General features: G+C 49.4%; 4 protein-coding genes across 6 annotated transcripts; 3 read left to right on the plus strand and 1 right to left on the minus strand.

The window, feature by feature from the left end:
- Positions 1–522: 522 nt before the first annotated feature.
- On the minus strand, positions 523–3,779 carry LOC112893041 (protein DJ-1 homolog B-like). The gene is made up of 8 exons (XM_025960187.1): positions 3,578–3,779; positions 3,239–3,442; positions 2,998–3,147; positions 2,718–2,900; positions 1,678–1,752; positions 1,370–1,570; positions 1,119–1,259; positions 523–1,035 (listed from the first exon to the last, which is right to left on the minus strand). Exons 1-8 carry the CDS (start codon positions 3,602–3,604, stop codon positions 835–837), a joined length of 1,182 nt encoding a protein of 393 aa, XP_025815972.1. The 5' UTR covers positions 3,605–3,779; the 3' UTR covers positions 523–834.
- A 531-nt stretch (positions 3,780–4,310) lies between these two features.
- LOC112895760 (protein transport protein SEC13 homolog B-like) lies at positions 4,311–6,414 on the plus strand. Of its 2 annotated transcripts, none has more exons than XM_025963751.1 (2): positions 4,311–4,455; positions 5,282–6,414. In XM_025963751.1, the coding sequence occupies exon 2, from the start codon at positions 5,339–5,341 to the stop codon at positions 6,254–6,256; it is 918 nt and encodes a 305-aa protein (XP_025819536.1). In that variant the 5' UTR covers positions 4,311–4,455; positions 5,282–5,338; the 3' UTR covers positions 6,257–6,414. The 2 variants fall into 2 exon arrangements, with proteins under 2 accessions (XP_025819536.1, XP_025819537.1); XM_025963752.1 differs by having other exon boundaries at positions 4,450–4,579.
- Positions 6,415–8,909: 2,495 nt separating this feature from the next.
- Positions 8,910–13,536, plus strand: LOC112894876. 2 transcript variants are annotated; one of them, XM_025962707.1, is made up of 12 exons: positions 8,910–9,233; positions 9,630–9,779; positions 9,902–10,190; positions 10,415–10,474; positions 10,643–10,735; positions 10,831–10,938; positions 11,471–11,557; positions 11,667–11,849; positions 11,956–12,138; positions 12,244–12,363; positions 12,746–12,924; positions 13,165–13,536. In XM_025962707.1, exons 2-12 carry the CDS (start codon positions 9,669–9,671, stop codon positions 13,321–13,323), a joined length of 1,572 nt encoding a protein of 523 aa, XP_025818492.1. In that variant the 5' UTR covers positions 8,910–9,233; positions 9,630–9,668; the 3' UTR covers positions 13,324–13,536. The 2 variants fall into 2 exon arrangements, with proteins under 2 accessions (XP_025818492.1, XP_025818491.1); XM_025962706.1 differs by having other exon boundaries at positions 9,630–9,776; positions 11,471–11,611; positions 11,679–11,849.
- A 3,105-nt stretch (positions 13,537–16,641) lies between these two features.
- Positions 16,642–20,720, plus strand: LOC112895583 (protein trichome birefringence-like 38). The gene is made up of 5 exons (XM_025963544.1): positions 16,642–17,004; positions 17,451–17,774; positions 17,930–18,113; positions 19,466–19,800; positions 20,053–20,720. Exons 1-5 carry the CDS (start codon positions 16,889–16,891, stop codon positions 20,354–20,356), a joined length of 1,263 nt encoding a protein of 420 aa, XP_025819329.1. The 5' UTR covers positions 16,642–16,888; the 3' UTR covers positions 20,357–20,720.
- Positions 20,721–20,843: the final 123 nt, after the last annotated feature.

Here is a 20,843-nt window from a genome sequence, read left to right on the forward strand (position 1 = left end):
GAATGTATCTAGTGGTTCACTTGCTGTATTTCAGAATTTACATTGCTGTAGAGTACTGTAAGAACCAAACCAAACCAAACCAAACTAAACTGTTGATGCTAACTTGCTAAGCTTTGAGTTAGGCCAATCCCCATGGGGTGTTTCATTTAGTTGTTTCTAGGAGTGCTTTGAGTTGATTATTGAAACGACCCCACCAATGCAGTGTCAAAGCTGGGGGCCTAAGGGTCGGCAACTTTTAAAAATCGTTGTTCTGGTCCTCCAAATCGACGAAAATATTAATTCCATAAAATTTCTTGGATTTGAGGAATTTCGTAAGTGTCATGAAAATGTATTAAAAAGCTTAAGAAGTTCCACGTCACTTCATCACTGTTTCGTATTCAGAGACTAGCTAGTGCTACCGTGCCCTCTGTTCTCTGGACAGTGACAAGGACTTGCACGTTTTTGAAGGTTTCAGACTTTCAGTGCGTGGGCCGAGCATGAGCGACCACTAAAGTCTTCAAAATCGGCCCATTCAAGTGCTTGTTTCCGTTTGAAAATGATGTGGCCATTAAATTCTTTTCACAGGTTTCTGGTTGAAAATGATGTCGAAAGTCTTTGTTTGAACCATCATTTTCGCCATAAGCAATGTGTTGTACTACTCCATTCAAGTGCCCAACGGCAGGTTGGTTTGTTCGTCGAGGAATTCAGGGGCAGTTTCGACGCGTAGCGTGCTCGCGGCAAAATTCGTTTTATGGATGGAATTAGATGTAGTTCGTTCACACGGGCACAGGCGCAGAGCTTCCAGCCAGCCGTCCTGTCAGGGCGCCGAGCCCCCGCTTCCGCCTCGCTCCGGGCTCAGACGAAGAGCAAGCCTTCCGCCACCTCCCGTGCCGCCTCGCGCCCCATCAGCTTCTCCACGACGGCCACCGCGAACTCCATGGCCGTCCCGGGGCTCCTGCTCGTGATCAGGTTCCCGTCGATGAGCACTCTGTTCTCGCACTCGCTGGCGTCCGCCAGCAGGCCCGCCATGGACGTACCCGTCGTCGCCTTCTTGCCCTGCGATCGCGCAGCAATTCGGAATGCCGAGCAGGTCAGACAAACCGAGATCGATCTTTGTCCGGCGATGCACTGAGGTGTACCTTGAGGAGGCCGTGCGGCTCGAGCACCTGAGCCGTCGCGGCGCCGATGGCGGCGTACGGCCTGTTCGCCTCCACCTGCTTCTTCAGCAAGGCGACGAGCTTCTCCTTGCCGGCGAGCGTCTTCGCGCCGGGCATGCCGCCCTGATCAAGCGAGTAACGGGAGGAGATTTTTTATCAGTGACAGACTGATTGAAATCCAGTTCGCCAGGATGCATGTATGCATCGAGCAGTAGCGAAAGCTTGCGACTTGCCGGGACGATGATCAGGTCGAACCGCTGGCCGGCGGCGGCGTCGAGCAGCACGTCGGTGACGATCCTCGTGTTGTGGCGCGCGACGATCTCGACGCCTTCCTCGGCCGACGCCACCACGACGTCCGCGTTGGCCCGCCGCAGCGCGTCGATGATCGTTATCGCCTCCACCTCCTCGTTCGCGTTGGCGAGAGGGATCAGAACCTGAACAGACCGAGAAGAAGGTTTCAGGAACTTCTGATGGATGTAGCATGTTTCAGATCAGGCCTGGCACTTAGATTAGATATGTTTCATCTTGGAAACGCGAGTACCTTGGGCGTGCCGCTGCACTGCCATCGGATCGGGTTGAGCTCCTTGAAGGTATACCCAGGTTCATATCTGACAAGCTGAAGAAGAGCAGGTACGGTGAAGGATCAATAGCTAGCTCATCTGTTCTGTAATTCACTAGCAAATTCAAGAAAATTCAAAACTTGTTAATTTAAAAATTTGTTCATTTTGTGGTGGTGCGACAGAAATATACTGTAAACTTGGCGTTTGCAGATAAGCATCATTTCCGAGAGTAATGATTTTGTGGATAAACTTCACATGATGAAAGCATGGGCAATCAACAATCACACCAACGCCCAACAGCTGCGAGGCCCCATAAGGACTCATGCCGACCAATGATTGTGTCTTGGGCTTTCCACATGCTCTATCCCTAGCTATAGGCAAAAGTTTTCACTGAAAAATGGTGCTCGTGATCTCACAACCCTTTTCTCAAGGAACCCCACAAATTATGCCTTCCTGTCCTCTTCAAAGTTCAATCTTTTTTCTTTGGACGAATCGTTCATGTGCTCCACACCTTTTTTCATGTCCAAACTTGGAACGCAGAATGTTTTCCGTTTCCGGTAAAAGTTGAGCATTTCCGTATGAAATTGTACTCAAATGCTTGTTAAATCTACGTGCTTGAAGCGAAGCGAGCTTACCTTGGTTAGTTTTATTGTGATTGAATACGTCCATTTTGTTTCAAGTCCTCGACTTAGCACAATAGTTAAGGGGTGTTTGGCGGAACTTCTCATGAGAGGCTCCAAAGTAGGAGCCGGAGCTGTTTTGGAGGACCCATAAATTATGACTCATCCAAAACAGCTTCGGCTTCTCTATTTTTTACTTTTTACTGAAAACAGCTCCTCAGACAAAATGTTTGGTAGAACTGCCGCAGAAGCAGGAGCCACCGGAGCCATTGCAGAAGCCCTACCAAACATGCCCTTGGCTAATTCTGAACAATCCTCCGTTTTTCTCCGTTTCTTGGGGGAATCGAAATCGAAGTACACGTTTGGCAGGATTTCTCCGGGTCAGGTAGACAGGTACGTACCATTGGTTTGGCAATCTGGTCAACCTTCTCCTTCCCGTAGAGCTGTTCCACCAAGGCGAGAGCGAACTCCATCGCCATCGCCGGCCCACGGGCTGTGACGACCTTGCCGTCGACCACCACGTTGGCGTTCACGGCGGTCACCTCGCCCGGGAACTTGTCGACGAACGCCGGATGAGCAGTTGCCTGCAGAAAGCAGATTAAAAATCACACTTTTTGTGCGCACTTGGGTGTAAAACAAAAGTGATCCAACGGGAGACAGATCAGGCGTGCCATCGATTACCTTGACGCCGTTGAGCAGGCCCCAGCGCGCCAAGGCGAGCGGCGGCGCCGCGCAGATGGCGGCGTAGAGGTCCCCCTTGAGCGCGTGCCTCCTCAGGACGCTCTCCAGCGCGGTGCAGCCGCCGAGGTTGGCCGCGCCGGGGATCCCTCCCTGCACAACCGCCGAGCGAATCAGCGCGAAGCGAAACGGGAGCACGGGCCGGGCGCCACCGCGCGCGGTGGAGAAATTTGCTTCGTCTTACGGGGAGAGCGACGAGGTCGTAGGACGCGTCGGCACAGTCGGCGACGCTGGCGTCCGCGACGATCTTGACGCCGTACATGGCGTCGACGAGCAGGCCGCCGCCGCCCGCGGCCGCGACGGTGACGTCGGCGCCCGCGCGGCGGAGGACGTCGATGGGGACGGTCGCCTCCACGGGCTCGGAGCCGGCGGCGATCGGCACCAGCACCTGCACAGCGCGGCAGCGGCAGCAACGCACACCACATGTTACGCCGCGCGACGGGACATACATGACGGCAGGAAGCGCCGGGAGACCGGAGATCGTACTAGTAGGGCGGACAATCAGGCCGGAGAAGAGACTTACCTTCTTGACGGGCGCAGGAGACGCCATTAACGGATCGGGACGCTCGACTGCGGATGGAGTAATGGAGCGGAGTGATGGGCGGCGGGCACCAGCCCGGCGGCCTTAAATACGGCGCGGTAGCGTGTCGGCCAGGGAGTGGGGGAGCAGAGCTAGGGAGGGATCGAGGTGGCGCGGGCGAGACGAGGCCAGCGCGACATGGCGGCGTGCGGCGCATTTGACTTGACGATGCAGCAGGCCCGCGATGATTGACCCATGCTCCCTCCCTCCAGCTCCAAGGCGTGGCCCGGCCTGCTCCACGCGTCAAATCCTCAAATTTCATGGAGTCACTTCACTTCCTCCTGCGGCCGATGCCCATCCAGCCAGAGAGAGGAGATGATGATGGAGCTCGCTTTGCTTGGGGTGGTTGGAGCTTGGAAACATGGCCAAGGTGGTCCTGCGCCTCCGCCCACCCCTCGTCGACGTCGTACCATGGCACATCCACGTGGGAATCGCTCGTCTCATTGGTCAGAGGTTGACTGAATAATTGTTGTCTTCAATTTCTGCGAACTGAACTTGCGGCTCTCCGTACCCCGAATTCATAACCAGACTCATCATCATCTTGGACTACGAGTAGATTGGGCCAGCCCAACAGAGTTGTTAGGCCTGTTGGGCCTACAACTGGTTCGCACCCCGGCCTGAGAAAGGCGGCATGGACCCAACCCGCCGAGAGTTTGGCGAGCTTGATGGGCTTGGCCCCAGCCCATATAGACCGAGGAGGCGACGACAAGTTGGGTGGGGTGCTCGCCGTCGTCGCCTGTTTCTTTCCGCCGCGGCGGCCGCAGCGGCGATCTCCATCTCGGCCTCGCTCCTCCAGTCCTCCTCGTCCCCTCCGTCCGCGGGTAAGCAAGACCTGGTTCTCCGTCCCCTCCAGTGGCCTGTGGTTTGCTACTTGTGCTCTGCGCCGGAATGAATCCGAGGAACGGCGATTGGTTTGCGCGTCCGGCCGGGGTACCCTAGGTCCTGGTGAGGAATTCTTCCGGGGATTCTGGCGTTAGGGAGGGATTTAGGGATGGCGCGTTTGGTTTGATATCTTGGGGTTTCTTACACCGACTCCTTTGGTCCGTCAAGTTTGTTTAAGCTCTTGAGGATCTCTCCTTTCTTTTTCTATCTGTTTCAGAGCTTAATTATGAGCATACGTGGTCTCGAGCGGGTTGCAAAATACTAAATATGAAAAATTGAAAACGATGTTGTTGTACCAAATGTGTTGCACTTTATGTATCTGCTGGACTATGTCTTTTTAATTTGAATCCAAAATTCTTCCCAGTCACCAGTCATGCTACATGATGAATTGGTTTTATTTTCCTGATGCTGTGATAGGCCGCTGTATTCTGAGCTCATTAAGCTGATTTCTATCAAAGGGATCGGTCAGAGGTGTATCCTTAACCAACCTATTTCCTTAGTTAATCTGATGAATTATGAATTTTGCCTTTTTGTGAAAAAGGAACTGCAATCACAAACTAGCAGTTGTATTGGACCATCAGTGTTATTAAAGCTGTTTTAACTGCAATATTTTTTTCTTGAGGGCTGTTGTGATTGTAACTGTAATATTGCATACTAATGAACTATCAACTCCATGTGATGTATAACTTGGCCTTATTTTTCAGTTAATTGTACACGCATTATATTATCTTTGACTGATGCCCTCACATTTGTTCTGTCAAATAGGAGTCTAACGTGGCCAACACCAAAGAGTTGGTTGTCGTGTCTTCAAGCTGAGGAACAATGCCGCCCCATAAGATTGAGACTGGGCATCAAGATGTGGTGCATGATATCGCCATGGATTACTACGGGAAGCGTCTTGCTACAGCCTCCTCTGACAATACGATAAAGATCATTGGCATAAGTGGCACGTCGCATCAGCAGCTTGCAACTTTGAGTGGACACCAGGGCCCAGTTTGGCAAGTTGCATGGGCACATCCTAAGTTTGGTTCCATGCTTGCATCCTGCAGCTATGATGGCCAGGTTATCATCTGGAAAGAAGGGAGCAAGCCCGACGAATGGGCACAGGTGCACACCTTTGTTGAGCACAAGTCCTCAGTGAATTCCATCGCATGGGCACCTCACGAGCTGGGTCTCAGCTTGGCCTGTGGTTCATCTGATGGGAACATTTCAGTCTTCACTGCTCGTTCTGATGGAGGTTGGGACACGACTCGCATTGATCAGGCGCATCCAGTAGGAGTGACCTCAGTCTCTTGGGCTCCTGCGATGGCACCCGGTGCTCTAATCACTGCAGGACCTTCTGGCCAGTATGAATATGTTCAGAAACTCACGTCTGGTGGCTGCGACAACACGGTCAAGGTGTGGAAGCTCACCAACGGAAGCTGGAGGATGGATTGTTTCCCCGCACTGCAGATGCACAAGGACTGGGTGAGAGATGTTGCGTGGGCGCCAAATCTTGGCCTCCCAAAGTCCACCATCGCAAGCGCCTCTCAGGATGGAACAGTGGTTATCTGGACATCAGCGAAAGAAGGTGAGCAGTGGGAAGGTCGGACCCTGTATGATTTCAGAACCCCTGTGTGGAGGCTGTCGTGGTCGCTTACCGGGAATATACTGGCAGTGTCTGATGGCAACAACAATGTGACCCTGTGGAAGGAAGCTGTGGATGGTGAATGGCAGCAAGTTACTACTGTTGAGCCATAGATTTCTTGAACTCTTCCTCTTATATTATTGCAATAATGTAGTTTTCCTGTAAATTGAGTCTATGGTTGTTCACAGTAGCAGTTAGCAAGGCACAGACATGGTGTGAGAGATGGTTTTGGCTCGGACCAAAGTGATAAATTGACTTCTTATCTGGATCATTCTGTGTCTTTATTCCAAGTTTTCTCGTATGTTTGTTATTCTATACAGGATATAGGTACCTGCTAACAACCGGTTTGGTTTGTCATTATTTCACCTATCAATTAAAAAAACACAAATCCAGATTTTTTTTCTCCAAAAGTTTGGCAGAATGAATGCTTCACGCACTGCGGCATTGGTGATGCTCTATGTTCTGGTTCTTTGCTGCTGTATGTAAAAGCATCTCCAAGAGTACCTGAAAAACAGAGGCTAAAAAAAAATCTGGTTTTCGGACCTTGCCAAAATTTATTGGGAGGAAAGAATTCCTGACCCGAAAGTTCCCAAAAAATTGGTTCAAAAAAAACTTGGAAGTTCTGCGCAATAGCCTGCTGACATCACTTTACTAAACTTGTTTTACGCAATAGCATTCCAATGTCCATTCACCACAATACTTTAATGTTACCAATAACCTTCGACTCAATGCGAGGTTGTCTAAAGACACCCTTCCAAATGATCTTCACGTGCAGCCTGTAAGTGCCTAGGTTGCAAGTACGTTCATCCACACCATTGCCTATAACAAACTTAAGGCGTCTAGATTTATTGTAACTATCACGAACAGAAAAATATAGCAGCAGGTCTTCACCCCTCCGGACAGATAATACATGACGACTTAACGAAACAGATCCATCACTTCCAAATTCTGTCTTGGTGCCAGGCACTTGACTGTCATACATAACCATTTTACTTGTATCACTTTCAGAAGTCGCAGCAAATATTTTGCCAGCGAAGTAGATTTCCCATTCAAAAAGTTGACTCCAATAGAAGCTTCCAAGGCCTGATGAACAGGCACACACACCATATCCACAGTCCTTAGGTAACTTTGTAGTGAAGATGTGCAAGGTACACCGGAAGTATGCATAAAGGCATGGAGCTCCAATAAACCTTTGCTGAAATCTTCGTCAACTGCCCCTAATCTTGAGATCAAACTCAAAATACATATGACTTGTGCCACCAAGTGCTCGATATGGACCTGTCAAAGCTAGCATATGGTTCTGCACAGGGATTTAGGGGAGGAAACATGTAAGAACAATTACACAGAAAATTAAAGGAATTAAACTCAATAAGCCAAATGTAAATTCAGACCATATCAAATGTTATGTCACGAGAAATTTGGGTAGATACAACACAACGATGAGCTCACGAAAATCAGGGTTCACTTAAACACCACCTGGAGATCCAAGACTTCACAGATTACTTTGACAACTTCAGTCTCATCCCGCTAATCAGGAATTGCGAGGAATAAGAACACCTATGTGTCTCGTTATATGCGATTGCTCCTTTTTTCTTCTTCTTTTTGCAGAACGACAGAGAGCATAGTGTATGTGTGAAAAATATTCTCACGTGTATTGAGCACCAAGTCAAGCCAACAGAACAGAGTAAAAGTCTTTTAGGTTGGTGGCTTAACGCAACCAAGCCAGTGTCGACTGATGGTCTATATATATTATATACCTGAAGCTTTAGGATCTTTGGGCCCAGCTCTGATTTCAAATAAGGGCAGAACCTCTTCTGTTACTGCAGTTATGTGAACATCCTATGACTTGCAAGAAACAGGCATGCGTAACTCCTATGTTCAAATGGAAAAGTTTGTATTTCACTTCGTAAGCAGTCACATTTTAGAAACAGATAGCTACCAGACAAACTTCTTAGTAACAATGATCAAAAAGTTTGTATCCATAATGATCTCGATACTGACAATCTTGATAATAATAATCTAGCAATAGCCAATAGAGAGGAATTAAATGGATACAGACCTTCCTAGTAATGACTTGGGGTTCATCCCTTCCACGCTTGAATAAGTAGACGCATCTGTAATCGTTCTTATCCCTTGCCAATACGGTACCATATATATGGATGGGGTAACGAACGTCAGACTCAGCAACCTTGATTGAGATTACATTGAAAGATGTATCCAACCGCTCATAACCGGAGGGAGTGATATCGCGGAACAGCGGTCCATGCACAACCTCAGCTGAAAAGTTCCAGAGACCAAATCAAACTAAGAAAACTAAGCACTAAGCAGATCACATGTATAGGAACTATTGCTCGTATACAGTACTCTTTTTTTAAATCATCGGCTAAGGCGTTTAGCGGCAGCGCTGCCGGTACATAAAGCTGCTCGTGACAAGACGTGTGTTCTGGCGTTGAGCGGCAGGGCTGCCGTTACAGCATTTAGCGAGCTATAGCCGGTATTTAACGGACTACAGCTTGCTAAATGTCACAGTGGCTGCCCTTCCTAGCAGCTAGCGGCAGCTGTAGCCGGCTATTTAAAACTTGGTTACAGTCGAAGTGCCTTGTGGGCCGGGCCAAACACACACAGCTGAGCCGCCTCTTTGCTGGCCCTTATTAAGCTTTCCTTCCTTCCAGGTTAAATTTCTTAAACCCCACCCTCTAAAAAAACAAAAAAAAAAACCATAAACCCGCAACACGTTGGAGGGCCATTGACGAGACGAGACCCGACCGCACGCGCTGGACTGGACTCTTCCGAGTCCGGTTGCCGTACGACGCGGCGGGTGCCGCCGCCGGGTGTATATCGGCGTGTGCGCCAAGAACACGTGCGACGCGCCTCTAAAGTTGCCCCTACCTACGCGCGCCCCCGCAGCCCTACCGACAGACTCGAGCCACCGTCTTCAACCGCGGCAACCATCGGCGTGCGGATCCGCCGTTTCTCGTCACTGCCGGCGAAGCCCGCTGCCAAGAGGACACCTCGCCGTCGTCTTCCCGTGTCTGCAATTTGCCTGCCAGGTGAAGGCCCATCGCCGCCAGCTTTCGTTTTTCGCCGCCGGTGAGCACGTCTGCGCTTTTAAGACTAGAGTTTGAATAAACCCAACTGCAACGAGGTCATATCAAACATACATTTAGCGTTCAGTTCTGGCGTTAAAATCAGGATTGAAAAAATCACGCGGAAGATTAAAAACAGAACGTGAATTGTCATGTGTTAGTATTTGACTTTAGTTATGTACGATCCGATTATGTGTAAACTTGGATTTATACAACTCAGTGTCGTAGATAATTTAATGCAAATCTAGTAAATATACAATTCAAGAGCGGCCCTGAATCAGATGTCTGGATCTTATTTCGAGAATCTTGTTAGAAATTGTATATGACACTGAAACGATATTGCAAAATTAGTGTTTTCTGGTACTTGATTTTGAACTTCCACTGTGCAACTCTGAAACAGGCTATTTCCATCCTTCTATTGGCAGAAAGAAAAAGGCTAATGGCGAGAAGCATTGATTCGGATTATATTGACTTCTCACATATGAGTGGATTCGACATGGGCATCGATTTTGATGGATTTGAGGAAAATGTGAGAAAGTTCATGGAGGTAGTAGTAGTTGATGCAAACACGATTTTTTTAATCTTGTTTTCATCCTATATTTAGATATCTAAGATAAGATAGGATTTTCTTGACCGTGCTTTGTATCTGTTTTTCTCGCATTTTTTTTACAGCTCCCGGCCAAGTATCTGGATTCAGCTCATGATAAGGCTGTTGAGTTCATTGAAGATGTCCAGGCAATAATTTTTGCCCCCTTTACTGACGATGAGGTGCCAAATGAGGAGGATCAATCTAGTAGCAGTGTCATCACTGAATCTTCACCAACATCTGTTGAGACTGCGCTAGTTGGACCAAATACTGAAGCCTCTACTCCTGCATCTCTCATAACAGTGGAAAACAGATCTACTGGCTGTGTAGATACTGATGCTCATGGAACTGAATCATTTTCAAGAAAAAGTACAGGTTTGTCCTTGATGAATCATGTGTACCCAGAAAATACTTCTTCTGAAGGAGGTCGCATTGAAGCAAATGATCTGTGTCTTTTGCCAGAGGCAGAGGACGCCTCGCCAAGTGGAATATGTGGTTACTATTTTTTTTTCTGATAGACGCTCTATTTCTCTTTATCGACACCTTGTCACCTAACTAGCTATTTTTCTGTACCGTTTTCTCACTTTTCCCCCTTTCAGACAGCTCCGAGGAAGTTATTCTATGGAATCCAGAGACTTCTGTAAAACCACGACCACTTGGTTCGTGTTTTCTCATGAGATCATTGCCACCTTGTAATATAAATAGTGTAATTTTTTATTTTGCGAAATTACACTTGAATTCCATAGTCAGATCATTGACTATTGCATCCAATAATTTTGAACTGTCTTTACATTTGTCTTAATGGAAAGTTTTAATTGACCTGATAGGACTTACCGCCATACCCCAAGATGACCATGCACCTCATGCTCTGGAAACAGATCAAGTGGCAGAGCAAGCCGGACACTGTTCTGGACATTCAGGCAAATTCCTTACCTCAGCTTATTCTTATCCATAAGAGTGATAAAGGCACATCCTAAATTTATGTTACTTACCGTGCTTTTCATATTCTTGGCAGATTCTTCTGTTTGTGATAGAGAAATTCCGCTAGAAAATTTTAGAGCAGATTATGAAGAGGAAGCGGTATTACACAGTGCAAATGACCCTGTCGAAGTAACAATTCATGGTTTGGACCTTTTCATCACCTTTTCAATGTGACATAATTTCTTGTTACCTCTCCCCTTGTATTTAAAAGAGCTTCAATGCAAGAATGCATATAACATGTAAACTGTCCTGAATCATATCAACTTCATTGGTTTACTACTTTAGTAAATACAAGAATACATACAAGATTCTTTTGTAATTAAATTTGTCTGGCAGCAGCTTGTCCTAATTGGTGAAAAGTAATTTGACATGAGATCTTAAAACTTCTAGGATGGTTTAGTGAACCAGATGATGGTCGTACTCGTTGTGAAGGCTCAGTTTTTCCACATTCTTAAGTTTGAGTACTGAGATGAGCGAGTGAAATGTAAACATGCTGAATATTTGATCTTAAAAGATTAAAAGTGTGCCCTATAATGATTTTGATTGCTCACTTGGAAAAGAAAACTTAGCAAGTGATTGAGCTGGCTTATTGAACCCATTATCCACCAACCATCAATATGTTGATCTATTTTTAAATTTATTTTCATTGAAAAATGATGTACATGTCCTGACAGATTCCACTACAATTACCCAAGATGATTATGTACCACACATATTGCACAAGGATCAACAAGCTGGGCTTGACTGTTCTGTACATTCAGGCAAGCTGCTTATAATTATAACCTCACCTTACTTTCTCCATAAGAATGATAAAGGTACATAATTTAATTTTATGTTACTTACTGTGCCTTCAAATACTGATTTTGACAGATACTCTGGTAGATTCTGCTGCTTTTTTTCAAGCATTGCTGCTAGAAGATTCTAGTGCAAATTATGAAGATGAAAGGGTATCGTACAGTGCAAACGGCCCTGTGGAAGCAACCCAAGATAATTATGTACCTCAAGCATTGAACAAGGAGGAAAAAGCTGGACTTCACTGTTCGGGATATTCAGGCAAGCTGCTTATAGCCTCAGTTGTATTTATCGATAAGAATGATAAAGGCACATATAATTTATTTTTATGTTACTTATTGTGCCTTCATATACTGAATTTTCACAGATATTCTGGTAGATTCTGCTGTTTTTTTTCAAGCACTGCTGCAAGAAGATTATAGTGCAAATTGTGAAGATGAAAGGGTATCATACAGTGCAAACGGCTCTGTGGAAGCAACCCAAGATAATTATGTACCTCAGGCATTGAACAAGGAGGAACAAGCTGGACTTCACTGTTCTGGACATTCAGGCACGCTGCTTATAGCCACAGCTGTATTTATCAATAAGAACGATAAAGGCACATATAATTTATTTTATGTTACTTATTGTGCCTTCATATACTGAATTTTCACAGATATTCTGGTAGATTCTGCTGTTTTTTTTGAAGCACTGCTGCTAGAAGATTCTAGTGCTAATTCTGAAGAGCAAATGGTATCACACGGTGCAAACGGCCCTGTGGAAGCAACTACGCATGGTTTGTATCTCTACACTTTCGAAATATGACATGCAGTTCTGTTCTTTCCTGTTGTCTGAATCTTCCCAACTTCATAGCGTTTGGTCATAAAGTTTGCCTGGCTTGTTCACCCAAATAATAAAAAATAATTTTATGTGATACAAACTTCTATAGTTCAGTAAACTAGATGACGATCTTACTTGGGATAGTGTTTAGTAATTTAATATATTTTAAGGCCCATTAAAGGCATTATTTTGATTGTTCATAATAAAATTACTTAGCTAGTGCCTTTAATCAATTCTGGTATTTAATCATGGTTTAAGCATTTCTTTGATATATTTATTTAATCATGGTTTAAGCATTTCTTAGATATATTTTTATGCTTGCTACTTGATCTTGGCAGGAACTAGCATTTCGCATGAATCAAGCTCAGATGTGCCTAGCTGTGCTGATGTTCCAAATATGCCAACTGACACTATGGTTAAGTCTGTTGATATAGAGGACCTAAGGGATGGCCAGGAGCACATGGAAAACGATGAAATTGTGCCCCCGGTCCCTCAGCGAAACAATGCATCATTTCAGGTAATATTATTTGAAACATGGTGATGCTGTTGTTGTAATGGAAAATGAATTATGTTGGTGAATTACATCATAATGTCCGCTTCATGTAATTCTAGCTAGTGAGAGCAAGTTTCAGCTCATGATTAATGTTTTCTGAAACTTACTTCAAAGAGATGCTTGGGGAAATTTAAAAGAGAATAATGTCATATTACCAATTGTCTCAGAAGAAATATGACAACTGATATTTCTTGCTGCTTGCAGAAAATGTTTATGAGGAGCTTGTCGAGTAAACTCCGGTGGTCAAAGAAGCAGGTGAGTACACGTCAGGCCATGCCTGCTGGATCACAGGACTCAGAAAACATTGGATATCAACTAGTTTCTTCATCAGCCGATCTGGAGCATGACTGGGAGGTCTTGTAAAACTGCAAGAAGCTGCTCCATGTCTCTGGTTCCAGGGGAAAGCTTGTGTAAATTACAAATCTCCTCACTGAAGCTGTGTCTAGTTGCTGCATATAATCTTACAGAAGGATGAGAGCGTGAGGTGTTTGCGTCTCTAAGTCTCTATACATCCACCGGCATAACTGTAAATTCCACTTGAGGCTGTGTTGTTCAAATTTTCTCTTACTGATCCGAAGGAGGGGTGGTAACGGATCATGACTCTAGTGCTCTCTTCATAATTTAACTTGGCCTTTATATATTTTTAGCTCAAAATTAAATAAGATCAGAACCCAGCTCTTTTAGGGCCCGCAGCACTTAGATTATCTAAACTAAAATTTGAGACCCTTACCACTGAAGTGCATGCAGACAAATACACACTTGATTTTGAACCGTTCGAAAAATTTTAGTCTTCTTCGTGGCAGTGCTTACGGGTAATAGTGGTATTGTTAATTGGACATGCTGAGCATGGCATGGTCATTACTAACGCCGATGCCGGCTAAGGATCCGACGGATGGTCTTATTTGCGTTGTAAGCCATCCAATATTACAATGAGACAACTCTCAAGCACGAATCAACTACTTCTCAAAGAAAAACCATCCAAGCAAATGTTACATCTTGCATATGCATCACAATATTACACTCACATCACAATAGTCACACCTTCCGTCTTGGGTCCGTGCAGCAGAAGCACAGGAGTTGATGTTGTACTCCACGCATATAACAAGGTCCTCGTTCTTTCTCTCATCGTACAATGCCGTCGAGGCGTTGGCATCGGCCAACAGCTGATGAGGACGACCTGCATGCGGATCGGAATTGAATCTCTTTCAGTGCTAGCTCATCAAACATCAGTACTCACTTTCACAAATTATTCCAAGTTAATACTAAAATACATGAATCATACAGTAAACAAATAGCTAGCTGATCTGAGCGAGTATGTCTACTTACAGTGTGCTTGCATTGCTAGGGTTCCAGAAAGCACTGATGCGCCTCATGCTGGATCGATACGATCTTTTCTGCAGCAGCTGAACTGTACGTATCGATGGTAGTCGCAGGAAGTGGGCAATGAGGAGGCCGGGAGGATCAGGAATTCAGGATGGACGACTTGAGCAAGGAGGAGGATGACTGCTACTGGACGAGGGATTATTCATTCCTTGATCGCCCTTGGCTAGCTTAATTATATAGAGGTACGCGTACGTAGAACATGCCTGCAGGGCAGTGATTGATTAGGGTTATATCGATGAGCTCGATCCTGACAGCTATTGGCAATTGATTTGTTTGGATTGCTTTCCAATGCAATTTCCGTTGCATGCAGCAAATCAATAGGCTACTAATTGATAGGAGTAACTGCTGAAATTAGCACTGGATCCAAACGCCCTACAGTACTAGTAAGCTAATAGCCCAAATATTTTCCCAACGAAAAGGCCATTAGCTACAGTAGCAGGTAACAATTAGCATCGATTGGGCCTTCTGGGCCGGAACACGGGGGCAGTGAGGGGGTAGGGCGGCAGGCCGATTGGGCCCGGGAGCGGAGGGGAAAGGGCACAGCAGATTGGGTCCAAAACCGATTCTACAAATTGATTTAGCATTTGCCTTTTAGATCCTACAAATTCAAACTTGAGTGCCTAGTCGTCGCCCAGACTCGCTTGACCGGGTGACGACTGACAACGGTGGTGCCGTGCAGGAGGTAGCCAATGCAGATTGCAATGAGGAGCGGCCGGGAGGGAGGCGCCCGCCAGGCCAGAACGCCGATAGGCCATGAGCGACGGCATCAACGTCATCGGATTGAATGATTGATCCTCTCAGCACGTACGCCATCAACTCCAGGCCGGGCGGTCACGGGATAGATAGATAGCGCAGGCTAGGGCGGCGTGGGCTCCGCTCATGGCTAGCGGACGCCGCCGCCGCCGCCCACGTCGCTTCAGGTCACTTGAGGAGACCACTGACACCAGCAGGTTTTGGTCTCTGTTCGAGCGCAGCAGCAGCCACCACTGCCAAAGGCAGAAGCGTTGACAAGCTCGCTCAGCCCAGGACGATGGTCGCAGATTAGTTTCTTCCCTTAATCAAGACAAGGATTGCTTGCATTCATAATGAGCTGCATGCCATGATTAATCAGTATGTGCGGAGGTGGTTCAAGCGGCCAACCCAAAGGCCGGCCTTGGCTGGTTGCCTGGTTGGTACAAGTATTTCCTGATGGAGAAAACAAGCCGTCACCCTCAGCTTTTCCAGTCTCCGTCTCTTTCCCCTCTTTTTTTTCTTCTCTCTCGAAAGTGGCGTGGAGTACCGTATTCGTTACTGCAATCAGAGGGCCGCGAACAAGACGAAAAGCAGAGGGTTTTCCAACTCTGCTTGTAGGCCGGCCGACCCGGTTGTGGTTTTTTCTAAATCTGCAAAGCTGCTTTCTAAAGGTTTTTTCTACTTACTGCGTGTAGGAGGATCGCAGTCCCAGCAACGCGACGCTTCTGGTGCAAGTTCTCGCCGTTAGCTATTAGCTAGCAGCTTCTGCAACTTGGGAACTTGGCTGGGACCATGCATACCCAAGCTTCGGCCATGCGGTGTCCCGGTGATTGGCTCCAGCATGTGGTCGTCGGAGCTGATGACAAGTGCGCTTGACCGCCCTGGATTGGATCCAGAGACGAGGGAGGACGAGGAGCAGACGAGACGACCAACATGTGACTCACCATTGCACCTGCATGTTTCTCTGAAACCAGATCTCCTCGGTCTGGCCTCCTGTGCTGCACCCTCCCAATCTAGCCCTATACTATAAACTATAAAGCCGACCCGATCCTCTTGCCCACCTGCATTGCATCCGTTTCTTTTCCTGCTCGAGATGGATGCTGTTCAAGAGCATTTTTTTAGAACCCTTTCCATCAGCTGACGATTGCATGCTCAAGTAGTAGCAGGAGCGTGAAAAAGGGCGGGAACAGTGAGAGACAGAAAGCCGAGCTCTTTCCAATGCTAAAGCAGAGAGATCTCTTCATTCGTTCTTCGCCCCTGACCCTGAAAGAAAGAAAGAATCTCCACACGCACACCCTTTTGCCGGCCACAAAAGGCAAGGAATGAACAACTGGTAGTGCCCAGCTGCCGAATAACTTGTGCAAGGGTATAACACTAACATTCTGCCCCGCCCTGCACGCCCGGTTATCATCTCCCATCTTATACCATTCCATTTCGACACCATTTTTTTCTCCCTTCCCCATTGGACGTCGACAGGTCCCGGAGGCAAAGAATCTCGAGAGGATTGATTGCCGCATCAAATCAGTGCACAGATCTTCTCCTCCTCCTGGGCCCTAACTCCAACTAAGATAGACCGGCCAGGAGGAGAAGATACTACACGAGCGAGCGAGAGAGCTCGCAAATAGGAGTGCATCGTCGTGCCAAGCCGCCTCCTTGTCTTGCTCGCACAAGCGTCCCTGTCGGGAGTCCAGATTGGCTCCTCGCCGGAATCGCGTGCGGCCGCACGGAACGGACCTGCAGTAAAGCTAGCGCCGCGCCGAACCCAATCAATCATACCTCCGCTCGTCAGGCGGTTGCCGCCGCCGTACTCGTCATGAAGAACCAGCCGGCGCCACCGCCAGATGCTCCAGGAGACGCCGCCGCCGGCGGGCGCGGGGCAGGAGGAGCGCATGAGCCGCCGGGCGCCAAACCCACCGCGCCTCTGCCAAGGTTCGTTTCGTTTGGTTCCGGTCACTCCATACGGTTCGGTTCGGTTCGTTCAGCCAGGGCCCATGCACGCACGGATGCTGCACCGAAAGGAAAGCAATCAAACCAATCCATGAATGGTCAGTGAATCCGATCCCAGGTTGTTACTCCCAGCCAACTGTACGTCCTGCTATGCGCTATCTCCTGGACCTACGGTCCTACGCGTGCAGGCAGGCAGGCAGCATCCGGATCCAGCCAGCCAAGGCATCCATGGCGCAGGGGCAGTGGCCGCCCACCATTAAAGAAGCAGCAGAGAGAGAAACCGCATGACGCTACTACATATACCGCTCCTGCCTCTCCCTCGCACCTCTCGCTTGCTCGCTCCCCCCTCCCCCGGCCCGTTTCCCCTCGCGCCTACCGGCCGGCGGCGCTCACCCAAGTCCGTGTGGTCTGTTTTGCAAGGAGAGCAGGGCGGGGATGATGAGGCAGCGGCCGGCCGCGCTGTGGGCGGGCGCCCTGGTGGCGGTGCTGGCGCTGCTTGCGGCGTGCACGGCGGCGGCGGCGGTGACCATCACGCGTCGGCAGCACCAGCGCGGCGCGTCGGCGGCATCGGCGCGGTCGTCGTGCGACGCGTTCGCGGCGGGGCGGTGGGTGGCGGACGCGTCGTACCCGCTGTACGACTCGTCGCGGTGCCCCTTCATCCGCGACGAGTTCGCGTGCGCCCGCTTCGGCCGCCCCGACACCGCGTACCTCAAGTACCGGTGGCAGCCCGACCCGCCGTGCGCGCAGCCCAGGTAATGCGTGTTCTTCTTCTGATCTTCTTGCTCTTCCCGATCGGAATTCGCACGCCCTGGCGAATGAGTGCGATGCGAGACGTGTTTTACGTTGGAAAGAGATTGTGACTGCGACTGCTCACCGCTGGTGTGGATTTTGAATGGGTGAACTGAAGGTTCGACGGGTTGGCGCTGCTCCGGATGTGGGGCGGCAAGACGGTGATGTTCGTGGGCGACTCGCTGGCGCTGAACCAGTACGAGTCGCTGCTCTGCCTCCTCCACGCCGCCGCGCCGGGCGCCCGGACCACCGTGTCGCCGGCGTCCGGGAAGATCGACCCCTCCTACACCGTCCGCTTCGAGGTACGTAGTACGCAGCACAATGCCCATCGCGCCCGTGCGATCGGATTCCCTCTGCCCGTGCCCCGTGCCTTCTTCTTTAAATTATTCGCCCACGGCCCACGCCGCGCGGGGCAAAGCTTGTTGGTTGGATCCTGGTCCGGTGAAAAGCTGGCGGTTGGGTTGGTGGGAGCTCTGCGGCCTGGGCATCATGAGGTGATTGATCACCGGGACGTGACGCCAAGGGAAGGGATGGTGGCCGGTGGGTTAAACAAACAGGCCGCGGCCGCGTAGGCGAAGGCGAAGAGAGCCCGGGAGGATGGCTGGTGGTGTCGAGCGAGGGCGCGGTGGCCATCTACCCCCTTGGTGCGCGGGCGGGGCCTGGCCGCCGGGGTGTTCGCTGGCACGAGCGGCGGGTGATCTCGGGCTCTCGTGCGGTGGCCGGGCCCTCGCGCGGCAAAAGTCAACAGAAAAGCCTTTGGACCCCGGTCTCGTGCCAGCAGCCGCTGCTGCCTATCGGCGCGGTGATCTTGGGGATTGCCCTTGGTGCCCGTATCTGCAGTGCCTAGTCTACGCGTCTTGCTAGTTTTGGTCTCGTTTCGGAGCGACGGTAGTTCCTATTCGAAAACTGCGCGTGTACTTTAGTACCGGTAGAGTACTGAAACTGTAGAAATCGAGAAGGGTGGATCAGTGGATGGAGAGCAGAGCAAGACGCCAAACTGAGCTGAGCTGGGCTGCAATGGCCGGATCTCCCTCCCGCCGCCGATGACAGAACCGCCGCGACATGTTGGCGGTGGTTGGTGACAACATGGTCCGGCTAGGCCTCGTCCGCTTCGGGCTCGGTTCATTGGAAAGTTTTACCTGCCCTCGTTACTTGCCGTGTTTCTTTTTTATTTTGTGTCAGTCCGTCAGGTGGTCAGAGCCACGAAAATTGGTCTGACACTGACGGTGAGTGGGCGCGACTTGGCCGTTTGCCGGCGGCCAGCTCGGCATGGCAGTGGCAGCTCTGCTCGGTGCAGAGGCCGGCACGCCGCCTCTTTTGAGCTCTGGCAGTACGCTCGCGGCGTGTTCCTTCCCTGGCGCCATTGAGCGCCGACACGCCGGCGCACGGACAGTCGCACGTTTCTTTTCTTTTTCTTTTTTTTTGAAGAAATACGTTTCTTTTCAGTGGCTGCCAGAGTGCCAGTGGCCTTGTTACCACCGACTAGACTGTCCGGCCCGGTGATAGAGCTATCAGATCGATCTCAGGGCCCTCTCCTGAAAGAAGCGAAACGGAGACTGAAAAATGCTGTAGCACCAGTAGTAGTACTCTCATGGCTTCCATAGTTAAAGGAAGCAAGCTAGCTGACGGGTTGTGATGCTGGTTTGCATTGCAGGACTACAACGTGACGGTGGTGTACTACCTGACGCACTACCTGGTGGACCTGGTGCCCGAGAAGGCCGGGCGCGTCCTCAAGCTTGACGCCATCGACCAGGCCAGCAACTGGCTCGGCGCCGACGTCCTCGTCTTCGACTCGTGGCACTGGTGGCCGCGCACCGGCCCCACGCAGCCCTGGGACTTCATCCAGGAGGGGAGCACGGTGGTGAGGGACATGGACCGCACCAGGGCCTTCGCCAGGGCGCTCCGCACCTGGGCCACCTGGGTCGACGCCAACCTCCTCCACACCGACACCAAGGTCTTCTTCCAGGGGATCTCGCCATCGCACTACAGGTACCATTCCTTCTTTCTCCTCCTCCGGCTTCAATTCCATCCAGCTCACAAAGAAAGGGGCAAGCTACATAAAATTCATCAGAATCCAGAGGCCCCATGCATGTCCCTGCCATCGACTGCAACAATTAACCGAACCGCATTTATGAACCACACAGACACAGGGTTCGCATCTTGCCAGCATCGTGCATAACGATGTGGCCGCTGCCATGCCATGCCATTGCCATGGCGGCCGCGTCCATTGTTTGTCTGCAGGGGCCAGGACTGGGGCGCGTCGCCGAAGAAGACGTGCATGGGGGAGACGCGGCCGCTCAACGGCACGGGGCCCTACCCCGGCGGGCCGATCCCGCAGCAGGCCATCCTGCGGAGCGTGCTGGCCGGGATGGCCAAGCCCGTCTACCTGCTCGACTTCACCTACCTCTCGCAGCTCCGGAAGGACGCGCACCCCACCAAGTACGACGGCGGCATCTTCGCCGGCGACTGCACGCACTGGTGCGTCGCCGGACTGCCCGACACCTGGAACGTCCTCTTCTACGCCGCGCTCACCGGACAGATCTGATCACGCAACACCGTACCTTTACTGGTATTGGTATTGGTTATAAGCTAGGCTGTACGTAGCTCAATATATAACTGAGTAAAGGAAAAAAGATAGCAGAGATTGCTTGATTTACTATTACAGGGGGTAAAAGATTTTCCACACAAAAGGAATATAATAGAAAGAACGTCAAAGGAAAAGTTAGCGATTACTTTCTCTTGAATTTAGTTGCAAAAATGTTTCAATTGCCAACTTGTGGGGGATAGGGGCGTGATCGCGAGTGATTTGTATGCAAAGGAGAATTCATTATTCCTTAGGTGAACTTTTGACTCTGAAAAATTGTAATTTAGGTCCTTTTGTTTTTTTTTCTTTTCATTTTCGTGACATACTACTTTGTTCAAGTACTACATGAAAAAAAAAACTACTAGATCAGAGGATATTAGGTGGGCCACCATTCCAAGTGGAGTTTTCACGATTTACATGTTGCGAGCGGCCTTTTTCATGTCACGCT

The sequence above is a fragment of the Panicum hallii genome, chromosome 5 (assembly GCF_002211085.1).
Source record: "Panicum hallii strain FIL2 chromosome 5, PHallii_v3.1, whole genome shotgun sequence".
Classification (NCBI taxonomy): Eukaryota; Viridiplantae; Streptophyta; class Magnoliopsida; order Poales; family Poaceae; genus Panicum; species Panicum hallii.

Excerpts from the sequence above, each read along its gene's own strand:
- LOC112893041 (XM_025960187.1), bottom strand. The coding sequence starts at position 3,604 with ATGGCGTCTCCTGCGCCCGTCAAGAAG. Across the intron at positions 3,443-3,577 it reads CTCCTGCGCCCGTCAAGAAG|GTGCTGGTGCCGATCGCCGC; the intron begins GTAAGTCTCTTC and ends CGCGCTGTGCAG. Across the intron at positions 1,036-1,118 it reads AGCCGCACGGCCTCCTCAAG|GGCAAGAAGGCGACGACGGG; the intron begins GTACACCTCAGT and ends GCGCGATCGCAG.
- LOC112895760 (XM_025963751.1), top strand. The coding sequence starts at position 5,339 with ATGCCGCCCCATAAGATTGAGACTGGGCATCAAGATGTGGTGCATGAT.
- LOC112894876 (XM_025962706.1), top strand. The coding sequence starts at position 9,669 with ATGGCGAGAAGCATTGATTCGGATTATATTGACTTCTCACATATGAGT. Across the intron at positions 10,736-10,830 it reads ACACTGTTCTGGACATTCAG|ATTCTTCTGTTTGTGATAGA; the intron begins GCAAATTCCTTA and ends TATTCTTGGCAG. Across the intron at positions 12,925-13,164 it reads GAAACAATGCATCATTTCAG|AAAATGTTTATGAGGAGCTT; the intron begins GTAATATTATTT and ends TGCTGCTTGCAG.
- LOC112895583 (XM_025963544.1), top strand. The coding sequence starts at position 16,889 with ATGAAGAACCAGCCGGCGCCACCGCCAGATGCTCCAGGAGACGCCGCC. Across the intron at positions 18,114-19,465 it reads CCTACACCGTCCGCTTCGAG|GACTACAACGTGACGGTGGT; the intron begins GTACGTAGTACG and ends TTTGCATTGCAG. Across the intron at positions 19,801-20,052 it reads ATCTCGCCATCGCACTACAG|GGGCCAGGACTGGGGCGCGT; the intron begins GTACCATTCCTT and ends GTTTGTCTGCAG.